Source organism: Zootoca vivipara, chromosome 12 (genome assembly GCF_965207765.1).
Source record: "Zootoca vivipara chromosome 12, rZooViv2.hap1.1, whole genome shotgun sequence".
Classification (NCBI taxonomy): domain Eukaryota; kingdom Metazoa; phylum Chordata; class Lepidosauria; order Squamata; family Lacertidae; genus Zootoca; species Zootoca vivipara.
In genome coordinates, this window is record NC_142595.1 from 14,846,185 (window position 1) to 14,866,430 (window position 20,246).

General features: G+C 44.2%; 1 protein-coding gene across 4 annotated transcripts in view; it reads left to right on the top strand.

The window, feature by feature from the left end:
* Positions 1–16,715, top strand: part of ACLY (ATP citrate lyase) — a 61,155-nt gene extending 44,440 nt beyond the window's left edge. For all 4 annotated transcript variants that reach the window (XM_060281101.2, XM_060281100.2, XM_088655560.1 and 1 more), the window contains 13 exons: positions 469–573; positions 1,376–1,572; positions 2,189–2,270; positions 5,201–5,311; positions 7,122–7,249; positions 7,830–7,923; positions 9,656–9,810; positions 10,364–10,514; positions 11,228–11,371; positions 11,531–11,644; positions 12,036–12,118; positions 13,885–13,961; positions 15,829–16,715. In XM_060281101.2, coding sequence (XP_060137084.1) covers positions 469–573; positions 1,376–1,572; positions 2,189–2,270; positions 5,201–5,311; positions 7,122–7,249; positions 7,830–7,923; positions 9,656–9,810; positions 10,364–10,514; positions 11,228–11,371; positions 11,531–11,644; positions 12,036–12,118; positions 13,885–13,961; positions 15,829–15,923 — 1,536 coding nt within the window. In that variant the 3' untranslated portion in view covers positions 15,924–16,715. The remainder of the gene's footprint in view (positions 1–468; positions 574–1,375; positions 1,573–2,188; positions 2,271–5,200; positions 5,312–7,121; positions 7,250–7,829; positions 7,924–9,655; positions 9,811–10,363; positions 10,515–11,227; positions 11,372–11,530; positions 11,645–12,035; positions 12,119–13,884; positions 13,962–15,828) is intronic.
* Positions 16,716–20,246: the final 3,531 nt, after the last annotated feature.

Genomic DNA, 20,246 nt, shown 5'->3' on the forward strand with positions numbered 1-20,246 from the left:
AGTGGGAAATGGATTAAAATCGGGGGGGTTCCCGCGAAAAACGGGAGACTTGGCAGCTATGGATTCCATTCGACTTCCAGGTACGACTGTGTGTGTGTGTGTGTGTGTGTGTGTGTGTGTGTGTGTGTGTATGCAATGCTATGCAGAATAATGCTATAGCATTATTCTGCATAGAGGGATGCAAAGCAATGCTATGCAGAATAATGTAAATAACGTAAATTTAACTTGCCTAATTTATACAGGTTGCAAAACCCAGCTTTTATTGGGGCAGGCTTTGAATTGTCTGATGATTCCAACAGGTCTTGGTTTTAGGATTTCTAAGGAAACGTCTTCATTTTTTAAATCCTGCACCCAAGAGCTTTAAAAAAGCCTTGATAGTTGCCAAATGCTTTTCTGATCCTCCCTATCGCTGAGGAGGGAGAGACTCCAGGAAGACATTGCCGGTGTTGATTCTCTCTTGGGCTGCAGATCCGCACTGTGGCCATCATTGCAGAAGGCATCCCAGAGGCGCTGACTCGCCGGTTGATCAAGATGGCAGACAAGAAAGGCGTCACCATTATTGGGCCTGCAACGGTGAGAGAAGGAAGGAACCATGGCTTTCTGTGGCGTGTTCTGCTTCGTTGATTTGTTTTTAACTTGCGTTGATGTGGAAACCTATAAATTCTTTCCTGCACAGTGGTAAAGTATAATACAGTGGTCCCTCGGTTTATGAACACAATTGGTTCCGGAAGTCTGTTCATAAACTGAAGCGTTCATAAACTGAAGCGAACTTTCCCATTGAAAGTAATGGAAAGTGAATTAATCCGTTCCAGATGGGTCCGTGGCGTTCGTAAACTGAAAATTCGTAAACCGAGGTGTTCATAAACCGAGGTTCCACTGTAATAATAATAGATTTATTACTTATACCCTACCCATCTGGCCAGGCCTCCCCAGCCACTCTGGGCAACTCCCAACAGAATATTAAAAATGCAATAAAACATCAAACATTAAAGACTTCCCTGAACAGGGTTGCCTTCAGATGTTTTCGCCTAGCCCTTTTTGTTCCCATCTGGGATCTTGTGAAGCCATAAATAAATACATGGGGGCTGAATCATATCCCCATATTGTGGGTCATATCTTCTACTCTCACAGATGGATCTGTTACTGCTATATTGATGAAAGACCAATTGAGGGTAGATCAGTTAGGAGCAAATACGGTATGCTCTGTGATTGGCTCTGGGCCTGATTTGCATAGCCAAAATCCCTTGTCACATGTACAAAAATTCTGGATTTGAATTTCCCGTTTTATGAAAAAGAGAATTTTCAAAACGGTTGAGCTTTTATCACACAAACTACAACCGCTCTGATATTTCATCTCCTTCGTTTTTGTTTGTAGGTAGGTGGAATCAAGCCCGGCTGCTTCAAGATCGGAAACACAGGTGGAATGCTAGATAACATCTTGGCATCTAAGCTGTACCGCCCCGGAAGCGTAGCTTATGTCTCCCGCTCAGGAGGGATGTCCAATGAACTCAACAACATCATCTCCAGGACCACAGACGGCGTCTTTGAAGGGGTGGCAATTGGTGGGGATAGGTGAGAGCGGTGGCCCAAGCGATATTCCGTCTGCTCTGAAATCCTTGTTCCATCAATCCGTCCGTCTCCTTTATTGACACACACAGTATACAAGTCAAAGCATAAAATTGACATCTGTTCGTAAAAGGAGATACTTTTAAGATGAGTCTAATACAGTGGTACCTCAGGTTATGAACTTAATTCGTTCCGGAAGTCTGTTCTCAACCTGAAACCATTCAAACCTGAGGCGTGCTTTAGCTAATGGGACCTCCTGCTGCCGCCGTTTAAATATTTGCCCCAGATTTTTGCGTGATATGGGCAGTAAAATAGAACATTCGCAATGCTTTTCACCTGTTTTATACCTTAAGGAAATCGTTGTTGTGTGAATTGTACTTCTGTTTTTAAAATATACACCCACACACCAGTTGTGCAGCCCAGTGTTGTGTAATGGAATAAATTCTTCTAATCCGCTCTGTTGTGGACAGAGAGCCAAAATCCTGCCGTAGATAAAAATTGTTGAGCCTTCGAGACCGGAGTTGAAATCTGGGCTGTTTGTGTTGTACAATATTCTTTAAGCAGCAGAATCTCCTTAACATAAACACCTGATTAAAAAAAAATGTTGTTCCCTTGCGCCTAGATACCCTGGCTCCACTTTCATGGACCATGTTTTACGCTACCAAGACACGCCTGGGGTGAAGATGATAGTGGTGTTAGGAGAAGTGAGTACATTCAAGTTTGTTTTTCCATCTCCAGCATCACTTGGCAATGGTATCTATGTGGCTTCATCTTCGCATAGGAACATACGGAGCTGCCTTTTAAGTCCCGTTGCTCCATCTAGCTCTGTGTTGTCTACATTGACTGGTAGTGGCTCTCTGAGAATTTCATCTAGAAGTAGATGATGATGATGATGATAATAATAATAATAATAATAATAATAATAATAATAATAATAATAATAATTTATTTATTCCCCGCCCATCTGGCCGGGTCTCCCCAGCCACTCTGGGCGGCTTCCAACAGAAGAATAAAACACAATAATCTACTAAACATTAAAAGCCTCCCTGAACAGGGCTGCCTTCAGATGTCTCCTAAAAGTCTGGTAGTTGTTTTCCTCTTTGACATCTGTTGGGAGGGCGTTCCACAGGGTAGGCGCCACCACCGAGAAGGCCCTCTGCCTAGTTCCCTGCAACTTGGCTTCTCGCAATGAGGGAACCGCCAGAAGGCCCTCGGTGCTGGACCTCAGTGTCCGGGCAGAATGATGGAGGTGGAGACGCTCCTTCATGATGATTTGTGTGGTCAGGATGCCTAAAGCTCCACTGCACACCACATATTTGGCCGCAGAGGAGCCTGACTTGAGTCCTTGCATGACCTTCCTTTGCATTTGCTGAGCACGGTCTTCTCAGTTGTGTCACCACTATTGCGAAAGCCCCTCCTTCCAGAAGGAAGCTTGACCTACAGCACTTCTGTAGCCCCTTTAGACACCTTGCGCTCTTATTTTGCCTGGCATTTGGCAAATGGGGTTTGGGAAAGCATTTTATTTTGCAGCTGCTTTTTCTTCGAAGATATGGGACTGCTATGAGATCTTTTAAATACAGCGGTACCTTGGTTTTTGAACGCCGTAATCCCGGAAGTAAATGCTTCAGTTTCCGAACACGCCTCAGAAGTCAAACTTGCCGTGCAGTTTCTGTACGGAGTTTTCCGTATTGAGTTTTCCATATTGAGGCTTCCGTATTGAGTTTTAGTATTTCAAACATTTTGGAACTTGAACGGTCTTCCGGAATGGATTACGTTAGAAAACCGAGGTACCACTGTGTGTGTGTGCGCGCGCGCACACACACGCAGTCGTACCTTGGAAGTCGAATGGAATCCATAGCTGCCAAGTCTCCCGTTTTTCGCGGGAAACCCCCGGATTTTAATCCGTTTCCCGCTGTTATCCCGAATAGAAAAAAATCCCGGAAATCCCCCTGATTTCCTACCTGCCAGGGAGGCTCCATTTCGGGTGCCGCTCTGCCTATGTCTGGGCACTGGAAATCGGGCAGCGCTGGCACCAGAAGCAGCGCTGTCAGCGCTGTCCAGACATGCGTAGAAGCGACTTCCGGTGCCGGGCCACTGCTGATCCCGCATTTTTCAATGGGAGACTTGGCAGCTATGATGGAATCTGTTCGGGAAGTCCGTTCGACTTCCAAAATGTTCAAAAAACACAGTGCGGCTTCTGATTGGCTGTGGGAAGGTCCTGCAGCCAATCAGAAGCCCCATCGGACATTCAGCTTCTAAAGATAGTTTGCAACCAGAACAGCCACTTCTGGGTTTGTGACGCTTGGGAACGAAAACATTTGGGAACTAAGCTGTTCAACTTCCAAGGTACGTGTGTGTGTGTGTGTGTGTGTGTGTGTGTGTGTGTGTGTGTGTTGTAGGTAGGGTGGGTCATGAATATTTTAAAAAAATGTTTCCTCCCTTTATCTTATCCAAAATTCCAAAATAACTATTCCAAAATTCAAGTGCCATAGTGCCATTCGCAAATGGTTGAACATGCAGTGAAGGAGGTTACTAGAGCATCTAGGATAGTTATTGGAGAGAAAAGATGTGATGCTACCATCAAAAGAACAATGAACAATCGCTCTAAATTCCCAAAACAAGAGACAAAGAAGGACTTTGCATCAAAATAGACGTTTAGTGTAATGCATAAAAGCATATTTTTAGCATGATATAATATGGTGTACATGTACAATGTGTATATTGCATAAGGCATAATTTTATTAATTACACAAAATGTAAGCATTTAGTACAATTTATACCAAGTAATTAAGTATAATGTGATGTTTTGACGCAGCACATAATATGAGTGGCGTTTTATTGTTTATGTTTACTTGTTTAGTACACCGTTTGCTTAATTGTTCCATATACTGTAATTTTTTCAAAACCATTGTTTTTTTTCATGTAAATTATCAACATGTTTTATCTTAAATAAATAAATATTGCAGAAAATAATAGTATGCAACTATTATTGCTCTACATAAAACCTAAAATTTATGTTTATTAGTTCACAATTTAACATACTGAGACTTAAATGAGTCAAATTCCAATGTTTTTATCACTCGTAGTGAGGCAAAATTTCAATCTGTAGGAGCAGGGTCTAAATATTAACCAATTTGTCCCAAATTTGAAATTTGACTATGTTTATACCATACACCTGAGATAAGATCAAGGGAGGAAACATTTTCGAATTTTTTTTTTATGACCCACCCTAGTAGGTAGCCTTTAAAAAAAGCAACCCCACTGGCCTTTCATTTTATGGGGTTTACTTTAAACTGCATTGAATGGAACAACGGCATACAAATGTTTAAATTAAAACAAAATCTGCAGATCTTTCGTCCCTTGATACAGGGTTTCCCAAACTTGGGTCTTTGGCAGTTTTTGGACTGCAGTTCCCACCATCCCTGACCACTGGTCCTGCTAGTTAGGAATGATGGGAGTTGTAGTCTTTTTTAAAATGTAGCTCTCTTTATAGCCCTATAGCCCTTGTGGTCCCATTTCACCTGCAAAAGTGGGGACTGATTTGGTGAAATACCTTTTTTCTATTTTAAAGAGCGCTGTGCCCACTTGGGTTGAGTTGCTGCCCTTGACTCCTTTTTCCTTTTCTTTTTTTTAGATTGGAGGAACGGAGGAGTACAAGATCTGCAGGGGTGTTAAAGAAGGCCGGATCACTAAGCCTGTTGTCTGCTGGTGCATTGGGACCTGTGCCACGATGTTCTCTTCAGAGGTACATGGAATGGGGGTAGAAAAGCTAGCTATTATAGTTGGAAGTGCTGGATCTCTGATTATATTAAACGGCAGTCACAATCACGGATTCTGAAACTGGGAATGCAGGCCTGGCAGCAACCCAAAAGGCAGGCACCCCCAAACTTCGGCCCTCCAGATGTTTTGGACTACAATCCCCATCATCCCTGACCACTGGTCCTGTTAGCTAGGGATCATGGGAGTTGTAGGCCAAAACATCGGGAGGGCCTCAGTTTGGGGGTGCCTGCCAAAAGGGCTCCTAGATGCAAGTTAACAGTGTGATGAAGCTTTTAGCACCGAGAGAGGAGACAGCTGGATTCTCTGTGAGAAGATGAGGCCGAGGTACATCCAAATACGAACAGGAGAAAAGCCCTTTTGGATCGGGCCAATAGTCCAGCATCCTGTTCTTGCAGTGGCTGCGGGAAACTGTCAATAAGGACTCGAAAACGAAAGCAACCCCCCCCCAAAAAAACCTGTGGTTTCCAGCAGCTGGTATTAAGGAGTATTTGTTTGCTATGATATTAATTTAATGAATCGAACACTTGTCTTGCTAAAGATCAGGGCCGGATTTTAGGTTTAATAAATAATAATAATAATTAATAATAATTTATTATTTACTAGTGTCTTCAGCCCGTTAAATAAACGGGCGCTAGAACGCATGCCGGCTCCTCGATCCGGTGCTCCGCGCAGCACTGATCAGCGCCGACCCGGCAGGCCGCCAGATCAAGGAAGCGGCCTGCTGGGTCGGCACCCAGCAGCGCTGCACGAAGCACCGGGGGACTGGCGGCGGGGAAGGCAGGCAGGCAGGCGCTTGCTCTATTGCCTGCCTGCATTCCCCACCGCCTGTCACACGAAGATCGGCGGGCGCTGCTTGCCGGGGTTTGTTATTTTTCTTTTTGACATCTGGTGGGAGGGCGTTCCACAGGGCGGGTGCCACTACCGAGAAGGCCCTCTGCCTGGTTCCCTGTAACTTAGCTTCTCGCAGCGAGGGAACCGCCAGAAGGCCCTCTGCGCTGGATCTCAGTGTCCGGGCAGAGCGATGGAGGTGGAGACGCTCCTTTAGGTATACTGGACCGAAGCCGTTTAGGGCTTTAAAGGTCAGCACCAACACTTTGAATTGTGCTCGGAAACGTACTGTGAGCCAATGTAGGTCTTTCAAGACCAGTGTTATGTGGTCTCAGCGGCCGCTCCCAGTCACCAGTCTAGCTGCTGCATTCTGGATTAGTTGTAGTTTCCAGGTCACCTTCAAAGGTAGCCCCACATAGAGCACATTGCAGTAGTCCAGGGCAGAGTGATGGAGGTGGAGACGCTCCTTCAGGTATACTGCACCAAGGCCCTAAGCTACTGAAGGTAATGGGGCCCTTTATATGTCCAGCTGTCCTTTGTCAACAACAAATTTTCGCTGTTTTTTGTGTTGAATATATGTGCTATATGGTAATTTACGGACCTAATAGGTATCAAAAGCCATCTGCACATGTTGCCATGCAACCAGTCCATGCAGAATGTGGGCACCCTATATATAGAGATGAGCAAACCAGTGATATTTTAGGGAGCAGGCTAGCAGGCGGGGCCTATGACTTGCATCAGAGGAGCCTACACAACACAAAACGCTGTTGCTGTATGTATGTTTTATTTTATCTGTTTTTTATCTTATATTTTGCAAATGTACATCCAGTTTTTTCCCCTTTGAATTTTTTTGGGGCCCCTAAGAGAGTGGGACCCTAAGCTACAGCTTGTTTAGCTTATAAGTAAATCTGGCACTGCTAAAGACCCATCTATCCTTGTTACAACAGGTGCAGTTTGGCCATGCCGGAGCTTGTGCCAATCAGGCATCTGAAACCGCGGTGGCCAAGAACCAAGCTCTGAAGGAAGTGGGTGTCTTTGTACCGCATAGTTTTGACGAGCTGGGCGATGTGATTCAGTAAGTAATTTTTTTTTCAAACAAACAAACAAACATCAAGCTGTAACAGGCCAACACATAGCCTCTTCCATGTCTTTCTTTTCTTAAAAAATATTTTTATTTTTATTGGGGGTTTTTTTGCATATTTTTTAACACATCATTTCACATTCATATCTTTGTCTCAAGATGAAGCGGCGGCCATAGAAAACCTCGTCTTGCGAGGCAATCTCCGATCGCAAAACCTTTTCGTATAGCGGAAAATTCGTCTAGCGAGGCACCACTGTATTCCTTAATTCGCTATTACTTTTAATAAACATAACCCATTTTAATCTCCTAATTTTTCTCTGTAATATTTCATATAATTCTCCTTACAAAACTTCCTGCAGGCCTACTAGCGTGAGTTGTTGTTTACAATTGTCTTTCAGATATTTTTCAAATTTAGTCCAATCTTTCAAGAACTTCTGGTCCCGTCGGTTTCGAATTCTCCCTGTCATCTTCTCCAATTCTGCGTATTCCATTAGTTTCGTCTGTCATTCTTCTATCGTATGCAATTCTTCTTGTTACCATTTCTGTGCCACTAATATCCATGTCTTTCTTTCAGGTCAGTGTACGAAGATCTGGTTTCCAAGGGAGTGATTGAACCAGCCCAGGAAGTGCCTCCCCCTACTGTGCCAATGGATTACTCGTGGGCGAGGGTAGGTCTGCTCTTTTCCAAGCGGTTACTGAAAAAGCTTGGAGGATGCATGGCCATACCTGCCAAGTTGCTGTCGGAGAAATAAGGGAGCGGGCCGGAAGTAGAAGACCGGAAGTAGCTCTGCCGCCATTTTGGAACTGGGCGGAGCATGCTCAGAAGTGACTTTTGATGCTGCTTTGCCCAGTTCCAAAATGGCCGCCGTGCCAGAAGTCGCACTGCAGCCATTTTGGAACTGGGCAGAGCAGCATCAAAAGTTGCTTCTGAGCATGCTCCACCCAGTTCCAAAATGGCCGCCGCGCCAGAATAAACCAGGGAAAAACAAAAAAAATCCATTTTTTCAGCTAGGAACAGCTGGAAAAACGGGAATTTCCCGGGGAATATGGGAGACTTGGCAGCTATGTGCATGGCTTCTTGGAATAACACAATCCAAGTGTTATGTACTTATAGAAAGCTTGCATAAACTTATGCTGAGAGAAATTGGTGGATGCAAAAGGACAATTGCATTATCCACAACCAGGGTGGATTCGATTTAAATCAAATCGTTTTAAATCACGATTTAAATCACAAGTTAGTAAGACTTGATTTAAATCCTTTTTTTACAGAAAGACTCATTCTTGCTGGTATAATCTTAATATTCACAACCAGGTGAAGGTTTCATTTTTGGAATAATATTCAGAGTAGTTTTTACCGTTATATCAAAAATTGAACAGAGGCATTGGATTCTCATCTCATTATACATGATAAAGCGATCTTCAGCCATCTCACCCCTTGCTTTTTCATGAAAGACCATTTGCAGTCATTTACAGTCGTCAACAGCTATCAGTTAGTCAATCACCCATACCCCTCCCCACCCTTTCTCTACATATAAGCGTCTGGGGACTTCTATTTCAGTGTATCTGAAGAAGTGTGCATGCACACGAAAGCTCATACCAAAATAAAAAACTTAGTTGGTCTTTAAGGTGCTGCTGGAATGATTTTTTTATTTTGTATCAAAAAATACTGATTTGGTTATACTATTAGAAATACATTGGCAGATAATTATGAAATTATTGTGAGGTTTAATGAGTTAACTGCTTATATTTGGACAACTTTTCTGCTGTGCTTTATTGTAAGGAGAAAAATAATAATTTGAACATCATTTAAACAATTTACTTAACTAAAGCAATAACATTATAGCATATGTATCCACGTTTGTTAACAGATCTGGTTAAACAATTTATAAAAACAAAAACAAAAAACCCTTAGACTGAGTTTTAGCACACGTGAAAAACTTAAAACAAATCCTTATTTCCTGATGAATAGCCTTTGGACTATAATGTAACTTAAATAGAAAACTATCTTTAGAAAGATTTCCCCTCCAAAAGCATTTTATTTTAAAAAATCTGATTTAAATCACAGAAATCTGATTTAAATTTTACAAATTGATTTTTAATTTTTATTATTATTTTTAAATCATTGGTTTTTCCCCACCCTGTCCACAACATGCCTTCTACAAACCTTTCTGAACTGAATATATAAAAGCATTTCCTTTACAAAGAAAACAGTTCTATAAGAATTCTAGCCTTGTTTCTACATGGAGGGGATTCTTTGTTTGGAAGAGTGTTTGTTCTTCCCCACCAGCAGTTTGACACAAAATTGCTCAAGCTCAGGTCTGCAACCTCCGCAAGGTCTAGATCAGATTCTCTGTTGTTGTTTTTACAACTTCTTTGTTTGTTTGTGCACTCAACTTTCAGGAGCTTGGTTTGATTCGGAAGCCAGCTTCTTTCATGACTAGCATCTGTGATGAACGGGGCCAGGAACTGATCTATGCCGGCATGCCTATCACTGAGGTCTTCAAGGAAGAAATGGGAATTGGTGGTGTTCTGGGCTTATTGTGGTTCCAGAGAAGGTGGGTGTAGTTACTGTGCTTGTTGTTATTATTTATCTGTTAGTGTACAGTGGTGCCTCTAAGAATGGTCCAGTTTAAGAACGATTTGGTTTACAAACTCTGCAAAACCGGAAATAGTGTCTTGGTTTGAAAACTTTACCTTGGTCTAAGAATGGAATCCGAATGGTGGAAGGGCACCGGCAGCGGGAGGCCTCATTAGGGAAAAAGCCCCTCGGTTTAAGAACGGTTTTGGTCTAAGAATGGACTTCTGGAACGGATTAAGTTCGTAAACCAAGGTACCACTGTATTTATAATCCTCTTCAGTGAAGAACACTTACTTTCGGGTTTCCAGTGTTTGGGTTCCAAGTTGTTTGAGTACCAAGGTGTTTTGAGAACCAAGGTACCACTGTAACTCAGTAATGAACCTCATCAAAACCCCTTGGCAAACTCACAGATTTTTCTCATCCCTCCGTTCAAGTTGGTTGCTTTTTGTGACACAGCTGAAAACAGTTGCAGAATGAAACTTCTAAAGGCAAAAGTACATAACAATCACATCTCTGCCCCCCTCCCCCAGGTTGCCCAAATACGCCTGCCACTTCATAGAGATGTGTTTGATGGTGACGGCAGATCACGGCCCAGCGGTGTCAGGAGCTCATAACACTATTGTCTGTGCAAGAGCTGGGAAGGACCTAGTATCCAGCCTTACCTCAGGCCTGCTCACAATTGTAAGCATTGAACAACAGCTGGGCAAAAGTCACAAATGATGCCTTTGTTGGAATGTAGCCGAAGTTTTGTGCAGGACGAGCTTCAGCTCCCATAATTACAATGTGCAGATGGCCTTGCAATGGGGCGTCTTTTAATCTTTGTAGCAAATAGAGCGTCTGCATGACTGTTCTGCTCCCTGTTTGCCCTTTTTCATTATTCTGATTCCCCCCCCCATTGGCCGTAGATAAGCAGGACAAAGGGAAAAGAGACACTTACCATTTAAAGAGTCTTTAATGATCACAGCGAAAGAACAAAGCAGCCATTCTCGGAATGACGGTGTTACCAATTAAGGTTTCCACCTTGCAACCTGATCTCGCAACTCCTGTGCTTTTCGTGTAGCCACCTTATCTGCTCTGCTCTTGGACTGATAGGCTGGACACTTTCTGGAGAGAGAGTGTGTGTGTCTGTTAGCTCTCTCTCTTCCAGTTCTTCTTCACTTTGCTCTCTCCCCACCCCCCCAGTTCGTCCCAACTGTTGACTTCAGAACTATGCCCCTTTGCAAACCACTGTTCCAAATCTATACTGTTCCACTGGTCCTGGCCAGGAGCAGGGGGAGGGGGAGGCGCCCATCATGCCCCATCAGAGCTGTACTCCTCAGCCTGGTCTCTGACACCCACCCACCCCCAGTAGCTTTTGTTTTAATGTGAGTGTCTCTCCATTTGGTGATATCCAGGGAGATAGGTTTGGCGGTGCTCTGGATGCAGCGGCAAAGATGTTCAGCAAAGCTTTTGACAGTGGCATCATCCCCATGGAGTTTGTGAACAAGATGAAGAAAGAAGGGAAGCTGATCATGGGCATTGGGCACCGAGTCAAATCGGTAGGTGCTGAGAACAGAGTCCGGTAAGGTGAAGCGGGAAGGGGCACACAGCCGCCTGTTCGAAGTTGAGTTCCAAGGGAGGGATTATTAACTGAGATTAGGTTTCCCCCCCCCCCCAAAGTGTGTCATTTCTTTCATTTCTATTTTCCAAATTCGTAGATCAATAACCCAGATATGAGAGTTCAGATCCTCAAGGATTACGTGAAGCAACATTTCCCTGCGACGCCTCTGCTTGACTATGCACTGGAAGTGGAAAAAATCACAACTTCCAAGGTATCAGCCTTCTCTTTTTCTCCCCTCTCCCTTTTTTTTTTTTTGGTGACAATTTTTTAAACCCTGGTCTTTTTGTCCTACCCCATCACTCTGTTTGCTTATTATATTTATATTCCACCTCTCTTCCCAAGGAGCCTCACGGTAGTGTAGATGTTTCCCTTCCCTCTCCATTTTATCCTCACAACAACCCTGTGAGGTAGGTTAGGCTGAGAGGTGGTGACTAGCACAAGATCACCCTGTGAACTTCATGGCTGATTGGGGGTTCGAACCCGAGTCTCCCAGGTCCTAGTAATACTTCCAACTGAATTCAAGTCCCTGCAAATTGCTACAATCTCTTGAAGAAAGAAGCTTAACTTTTCCATCCCTCCCCTCCCCTTTTCTTCCACCCCAGAAACCCAACCTCATCCTCAATGTCGATGGGTTCATTGGTGTGGCCTTTGTTGATGTGCTCAGGAACTGTGGCTCCTTCACACGGTGAGCAGTCTATTATTCTCCAGCTGGGTCTGTGTGGTGGTTTGGTTATGGTGAATCGCCTTGCTCAAATGAGACAACTGCCCCCAAGCATCTTGGGTGCAAGTGAGTTGAAGTAAACCCAATAGGTAGAAGCTGTAATTTAGACTCGGAGCATGTGCGACACTTCGGTCAATCTGATTATTTTATTAGCCACAGGCAGGCTTAAATAGCATCTTTTGATGCCCCAGTTGCCACTTCAGATGCAAAAGGGGTATGTGGAGACAAAAGAAGAGCCTGCTGGATCAGGCCAGTGGCCCGTGTAGTCTATCATCCATTCTCACAGTTGCCCAACAGATTCCTGTGGGGATAACCCGCAAGCAGGAGCGCTCTCCCCTCCTACAATTTCTAGCAACTGGTATTCAGGATGTGGGTGGCGCTGTGGTCTAAACCACTGAGCCTCTTGGGCCAGCTGATCAAAAGGTCAGCGGTCCCAGCTCCTGCCAACCCAACAGTTTGAAAGCACACCAGTGCAAGTAGATGAATAGGTACCGCTGCGGCAGGGAGGTAAACGAAGTTTCCATGCGCTCTGGTTTCCGTCAGGGTGTTCCGTTGCAGCAGAAGCAGTTTAGTCATGCCGGCCACATGACCTGGGAAGCTGTCTGTGGAAAAACGCCATCTCCCTCGGCCTGAAAGCGAGATGAGCGTCGCAACCCCCTAGTTGCCTTTAACTGAACTTAACCGTCCAGGGGTCCTTTACCTTTTACCTTATTCAGAACCACTGCTGGCTGTGACTGTGGAGGCAGAGCATAGCGATCATTGCTAGTAGCCATTGATAGCCTTGAGTTTGTCCAATCCTCTTTTAAAGCCACCCAAACGTGTGTGTGTGTGTGTGTGTGTGTGTGTGTGTGTGTGTGTGTGTGTGTTGGAGGGAAGGTACGTTGCTGCCATGTGAGGTATGAAATGGCCTTTGCGTTTGTAAGAACTGTCCGCACATTCCCAAGCACAAAGTAAGACGAAAATGACTCAAACGGCTGGAACATCCTTCCCTAACCTGGCGCCTTCTAGATCAGGCTTCCTCAACCTCGACCCTCCAGATGGTTTGAGACTACAATTCCCATCATCCCTGACCACTGGTCCTGCTAGCTAGGGCTCATGGGAGTTGTAGGCCAAAAACATCTGGAGGGCTGAGGTTGGGAAAGCCTGTTCTAGATGATGATGGTTAATAGCATGGGATGATGGGAATTGTAGTTCAGCAACTTCTAGAGGGCAGCACATGAGTTACACCTGGTTTACGCAGACCCCCAGCAATCCTCCAAGGTCTCAGACATAGGCCTTTCCTGTCCCTGCTTCCTGTGATCCTTGTGAACTCTCCTCATACCATGTGGTTGCCCTGTCACTGAGCTATAACCTCTTGCCTGAAGTATTTTAGAAGCTTCCATCATTAAAGAAAAAATTCCATTGCCAACAGTTGAGTTGCAGCAGGGCCTAAGGGATAGTAGGTTTGCACAACCAAACAATTTAAACATAGAAGTATGGTCACTCATGTTACCTTGACTGGGTTGTGATGGGAAAGCTCGTTTAAATGTCAGCGAAAAAAGAGCGTCTCATCTCTGGCAACTGCTCTTACCTCCATCTTAATTTTTTTTAGAACCAGGATTCTGCACTATGTGTCAGATGGGAGCAGGGGCGGCTTCCATGTGGCTTTTATATGTTAACCAGCCTCTCTGAAAATATGCAATGCAATAGGATTAATGTTTTCAGCAAGAACTGCTTGGTTTGTATTGCAGGGAAGAAGCTGACGAATATATTGACATTGGTGCCCTCAATGGCATTTTTGTGCTTGGCAGAAGTATGGGGTTCATTGGTAAGTCCTGAAGCACAAGTTTTCTTCCATAAGGCAGTGGGGCTGGGGTGAACATATTTTTATATCGGAGTGGAGAACTTCAGGCCTGCATGCAAACTCAGGCCCACCAAGCCTCCCTATGGGCCGTGAGTATAGTTTGGCCAACCACACCCACTTACCTATTGCGTGAGCAGTTCATAGCTGCCAAGTACCCCGTTTCCCCCGGGAAACCCCCGTTTTTACTTACCTTTTCCCGGTGGCCCCCCGTATCACTTCGTCTCCCGTTTTTCTCCGTTATTTTCTCCTGCCGGCGGCCATTTTTCTTTCTTTCTGATTTGCCTTTCTATGGGCACAAAAAATGGCCACCGCCGGGCCACCGCCGGCTTCAAAAGTCGCATCTACGCATGACCGGAAGTGCGTAGACGCGACTTCCGGTGTCTGTGGCGGCCAGTTTTTGTGCCCATAGAAGGGCAAAGCGACACCGGAAGTTACGTCGAGGCAACTTCCGGTGTTACACGGCTGCCGGTCCCGGATTCTGCAGTCCGGGACTTGGAAGGTAAGGACTAGTTGTATATGACGTTTGGTGAAAGGCAAGGTTTGGAAAAAAAGAGGCTTTGGAAGCCCTCATATCAGGGCTAGGGAAATATTGCTTCTAGGGCTTCCTCAGTGCTGAGAAACTGCCGATCATCCGTGCTTGGGTAGCAGCACACGAAACGTTTTTTGACCTCCGTAGTTTGATTCCTAACTGTACAGACCGGAAACAGATCGTCTTAACACCACTGTGTCACGCTTGGCTTGACCCACCTGTCAAACTGGGCCTGCTGGGGGTATGGAGAGAAGGATCTGCCACAGCCAGCTGCTTTTATGCCACCTGAGCTCATCTGCGCTGCAGAGCTGCAAAAGCACATCATTCTTCTTAGGCCGTACATTGCAAACCTCGACCCATCCGCAAAGCGATGATGGGCTGATTGTTCTGTACCTGTCTCCTCTTCCAGCCAAGTTGCCCATCCCAAGCTGCAGTGCAGCAACAGCCTTCCACCTGCTTCTAGGCCCCTCTGCTACATAGGGCTGGCAAAAACCTGTGTCGTCCCCACAGTTCCTTTCAGACAGAAAACACCTTTTCACAAAAGGGGGGGCAGTTCAAAGTTCAAAGATGTTTATTCGGCTTTACGCCCATCATAAAACACAACACAACAAAACAAATCAGATAAAACAGCGGACTCGTACAAGCCACAAATAATATAACACAATTCACAGCTCACAAGGACAAATATTAACAATTCAAAAAGAAAAGTTTAAGATTATGATTAAAAATTTAGGCACTACACTAAAATCAATATCTGATGTCATTATAGAAAATTCTTATAACTATCAATAATCAGCTAACATTCCATTCCGTCTCTTGTACGAGAGGACGGCTGTTAGGCATTTAGCAACCTGTAGAGTAATATAAGGGTCCACATCTTGAAGAACCCAGGCAAGCTGTAGGTCAACTGGTTTGTCAGCCATAGGCTGGATTATGGAGTTTAGTATACTAGCACGAGCCGAACTGTACATAGGGCAGATAAACATAACATGATGTAGAGATTCAGATGTTTTAATTTCACAAGCACACATTGAAGAGACTTGGCCCTTAGTAAATCTATGTCTCAAAAGGGGTGGGCAGGAAGTTGTGGCGGTCCTGTCCAACAGATGCTGCGGTTAAGAGTGGTAGAGTTGCGTTTCGGGTCTTCCCCTCTTGCTCAGCAGCTCCTGGGACTGTGCCGTGGAGTGGGAAGAATTTAAATTTCTCCCATTTTAGTTATTATTTTATTTTATTTTAAGAAAACATTGTTTCAATTGAATCTGAAAGATTGTACACAGTAAGAACCCTCTGTGTTAATTTCAGGGCATTACCTGGACCAGAAGAGGTTGAAGCAGGGTCTGTACCGTCACCCTTGGGACGACATCTCCTATGTTTTGCCGGAACATATGACCATGTGACAACAGACGGGGGCGAAATGAGTTGCCTTTATGGAAGGCCAGTATGGGCATGATTGTACTACTACATGCCCTGGCTGCCGATGTATAGGAAACCGAGGACTGGCTGGGCTGAAATTCTATACGAGGCAGATTTTTATAGCCCTAGAAGTAGATTCTATTAAAAAAAGAGAGAGAAACCAAAACCCTTCGCTATTTTCTGCTGTATTTAAGATATATATAAGCAGTTGCACTGTCTTGCTTGTTCTGTTTTTATTTTTATCCGCTCTGCTTTTCTGCAGTGTTTCCTGACCAAGTTTTAATGTTTTTATTTTGATCCATGACCTCATTAGACTTGAAGAACCAGGGAGTCATGACTCCTGAATTACCAAACCCTTGAAGAACATTGTCCTCACAAGCTGTATAATTTTGTGGTACATTTGTCCTTTTTGTCTCCTGTGTGTTCATCTGCATAGTCTGATTGTATTTCTAGTCGGGGGCGGGGGGGGGGCGGGGACTACTGCTGGTTTAAAAAGCCATTCCAAGTCGGGTGTAGTCATTTTAAAATGTAAACTGGTGATACAAGCTGTTCTTCAAAACTGTGAAATCTGCGTGTATTCCAGTTTCTGTATTTATGCAGCTAATGTTTTTACTTATCATAAAATAAAACCTAGATCTACGATTCTCGCAAAAACTGACCTGCTGGTCAACTTACAAGATACACCATCTCTCGACCCTTAACTTATATTCACAACAGTATTCAGTGCTCTGTCTCTGTATCATATAACCTGTCTCAAATAAATAGTACAATAATAAGTTGTCTTGGTTTGATTTTGTAAAGGGGCTTAAACCCAAATTTGAGCTACCTCTCAAGAAAATATTTTTTTACATGACAAAGCTACATGCTTTTCCCAAAGTGGTAAAAGTTGGCTCACATTCAAGCATATACAGTTATTTTAATCTGTCCTGGTGCTTTGCGTTTTTTTATTTATTTTTATTTTATTAATTTTTACAAATTTCAATAAAAAGATCTTGAAGACACGGGACAGTTTTTCTCAAGTGTGAGAACATAACTTAATGAATTGCAGCCATCTTATCCATTGTTAGAAGTATTTGTTTATTTAAATGAAAGATGGGGAATGTTGGCATTGCTGTGGCCCCCCCTGCAGGCCCATTATTTCCAGAGAGCAATCAGCAAATTTAAACAAGTTCAGGTCTAATTAACTATGCTTAGTGACTCCAGCTGACATTTTAAGCACTGTAAACCATAACTCAGATTAGTTGGATGCAGAGGAATGGTGGGAGGAACCAGCCAGGGAACTCCCAAGTAAAGAAGATTCCGAGCCAGAGGATTGGTGGTTGGAGGATGAGTGGTCAGAGGGAGACCACTCCTGCTTTGACAAGCTCCCCTCCCCGCTGGTCTCCCAGAGCCAGGAGAGGCATGAAGTGGGAGGAGCGAAGGTAGGCATGCAGGCACAGTCTCCCGATTGCTTGGGAGAGGAGAAGAGACGACGCAGGAAACTGCTTCATGGGAACAAGACCTGAGAGATGAGTTGCTGTGCTTGTTAGACCTGTGTAGATTGCTAATAAAGAGTTAACTACAACTCAACTTGGTGTGATTGACTGCCCCTCCTGTCAATAACATAATGCAGATTTGGCATCCAAAGAGAATAATCAACACTGCAACAGAAAGTTGTAGTTTAGAATAGAGTCCTGTTCACTGTTCCAGTCAACCATGCTTGCTTCCAAGCTGCTTAATTCCATTGCCTCCATTAGTCAAGTCAGCATTCCTTGCCCACTGAACATCCCCCGTACTCAAACACTCACTGGGTTGTTTTTGAGTCACCTCAGTTTAGGATTTGTTTCCCCTAATGGTTTTTTAATGCTACTTCTGCACACCTTGGTGTTCCTTTAAGCCATTTTGGCCACCTAAGAATCCATTATTTCATAACGAATTTGCTGTCGATATAGTCGCAGAGCTAGTATAGAAGACTTTCCAAACCACCTTTATAAAATTAGCGAAGCAAAAGTTTTGCTGTACGTTGTCTTTCCATCATAATAATTGGAGGGAAATTTGGTTCCTGGGTGTAAAGTAGTATTCATTCTTGTGTTAATAACTCTGCGGATGTTGACATTTTGGGACTGTAGAGATGTTGCAATAATTCTTGCTGGAGCCGGGGAAGCAATTAAAAGACAGCCTGTCAGCAACAATTTTTTTTACTGTGCTACCCCACCCCAGCCCCAAACATGCTCTGTTTACTTTTTATCAAGCACAGTCATATATTTTCCTGTTCCTACTTCCACATCCATTTTCCACTCTCCACTTTCTTCATTTAAATATTCCATCCTCTGTTGAGAGAGGGCAATTGAGAAACCCCCAGCCAGTTCTTCATGCTTGGAGCGGGGGACTTGTTCACAGCAGCAACTGTTGCAGTGAAGACAGCAATTTACCACCCACCCCATCCCTTCTTCCCTTATAAACAATGGATGTTTCTATATCATATAAGTTGCCATGTCCCTTCCTACTAATACCTACTTCTACCTGTTGCCTTGTGATGCTGTGATGTGAAGCTGGCATGCAACAATACTTCCCCTGTGTAGTTGCTGATACGCTTTTTAAATTGTTTTATTGTGTCCCACCCAGGGAGCGCTCATGATAGACATTGGGATAGCGGCGTGGGTAGAGCATGGGGCTCTTAAATCTCGAGTTGTGTTTTCGAGCCCCACATTGGGCAAAAGATTCCTGCAATGCAAGGGGTTGGACTAGATGTCCCTCGTGGTCCCTTCCAACTCTAAAAGCCTATGATTCTATGATCAAGCGCAGGCAGGACCTATTTTAATTAAATAATAGCAGAGTTCATTTGGTGAGCTGTGGAGTCCCTATAACTGCCTTGTTCTTTAATTATTCCTATTAAGACTGGAATGAGGTGCTGGCTCACAGAAACGCAACGCTTGCTTGCCCCTAAGCTGCTTTCTGATCCCCTGTACATCAACTTGTTCTCTGAGAAACCAGCACTAAAAAGCAAGGGGGGAGACGATGAGAGGTGAATCAGTTGTGAACAGGGGACAGATCTCTGATGCTGATCTGTGATGTTGATCTGTTGATATTGTCTTTCACCAATAAAGATCAAAGAGGACACAACAGTTCTTTCCTGCTAATGCCTGGTGCTAGTGCAGGGGTTTGTGTCAATATCATGTAGGTACTAGGTCCTTTGTTTACTTTTTTATTGATACTGCTCCTCTTTCCCCCTCCCTCTATTTTTCCCCCAACCAAAATATGTCCGTGGCAAAAGTGTCTCTCACTAAACATAAACAGTTCATGATCAAGCTTTCTTTAGCACCTCAGCCCTTGCTTTTTCCTGCAAGACCAATTGCAGTCGTTAACAGTCATCAACAGGTTTACCACTCTTATCAGCCAATCACCCATTCCCACCATCCTTCTGAGTAATACCCCTCCCCACCTTCTGACTACTGTATACATAAGGGTCTGGTGACTTCTGTTTCAGTGTATCTGAAGAAGAAAGCTCATACCTATGACAAACTTAGTTGCTCTCTAAAGTGCTACTGGAAGGATTTTTTGATTTTGTTTAAACATAAACAAACTGTGATGAAGACCCCTCGACTATGGTTGGCGCTTTTGCTTTTGCTGTGCAGCGGCAATGTTTAGATATTTGGAGACTAAAAAACAACAGTCCCACCCCCTACACACACACACACCCTCCAAAGTGGATGGAGAAACTGTTCTTCCTTTTTCAGTTTAGAGGAAAGACGAGTAAGATTGATATGGATAAAATTATGTGTTGCATGGAGAAAGTCCATAGAGAAATTTTTTATTTCTCTCTTTCCTATCACTGGGCCTAGTGGGCATCTAGTGATGATCATTGGATTCAGGGCATATGAAAGAAAATGCTTCTTCAAGCAGTTCCTAGTCAAACTGTGGCAGTCACTAGTCCCACAAGAGGCAGCAATCGCCACCAACGTGGATGGCTTTAAAAGAGTAGACAAATTCAAGGAGGAGGGCTACCAATGGCTACTAGTCACGAGGGCTATGCTCTGTCTCCACAGCTGGAGACATCAGTGCTTCCAAAAAAACAGTTGCTGGAAACCTCGGGAGGGGAGAGTTGCAAAGCTCTTGTGCTCAGGTTTGCTTGAGGGTTCCCCCCCCCCACAGGGGCAACTGGTTAGACTAGAGGGGCCATTGGCCTGATCCAGCAGGACAACGCTTATGTTCTTGTGTTCAGATCGGAGTTGCAATGATCATGGGTCCCCAAAGGTCATCCAGTCCAACCCGCTGCAATGCAAGGGATCGCAGTACCGGGACCATTTTTTCCTAGGGGGGAAAAGAGC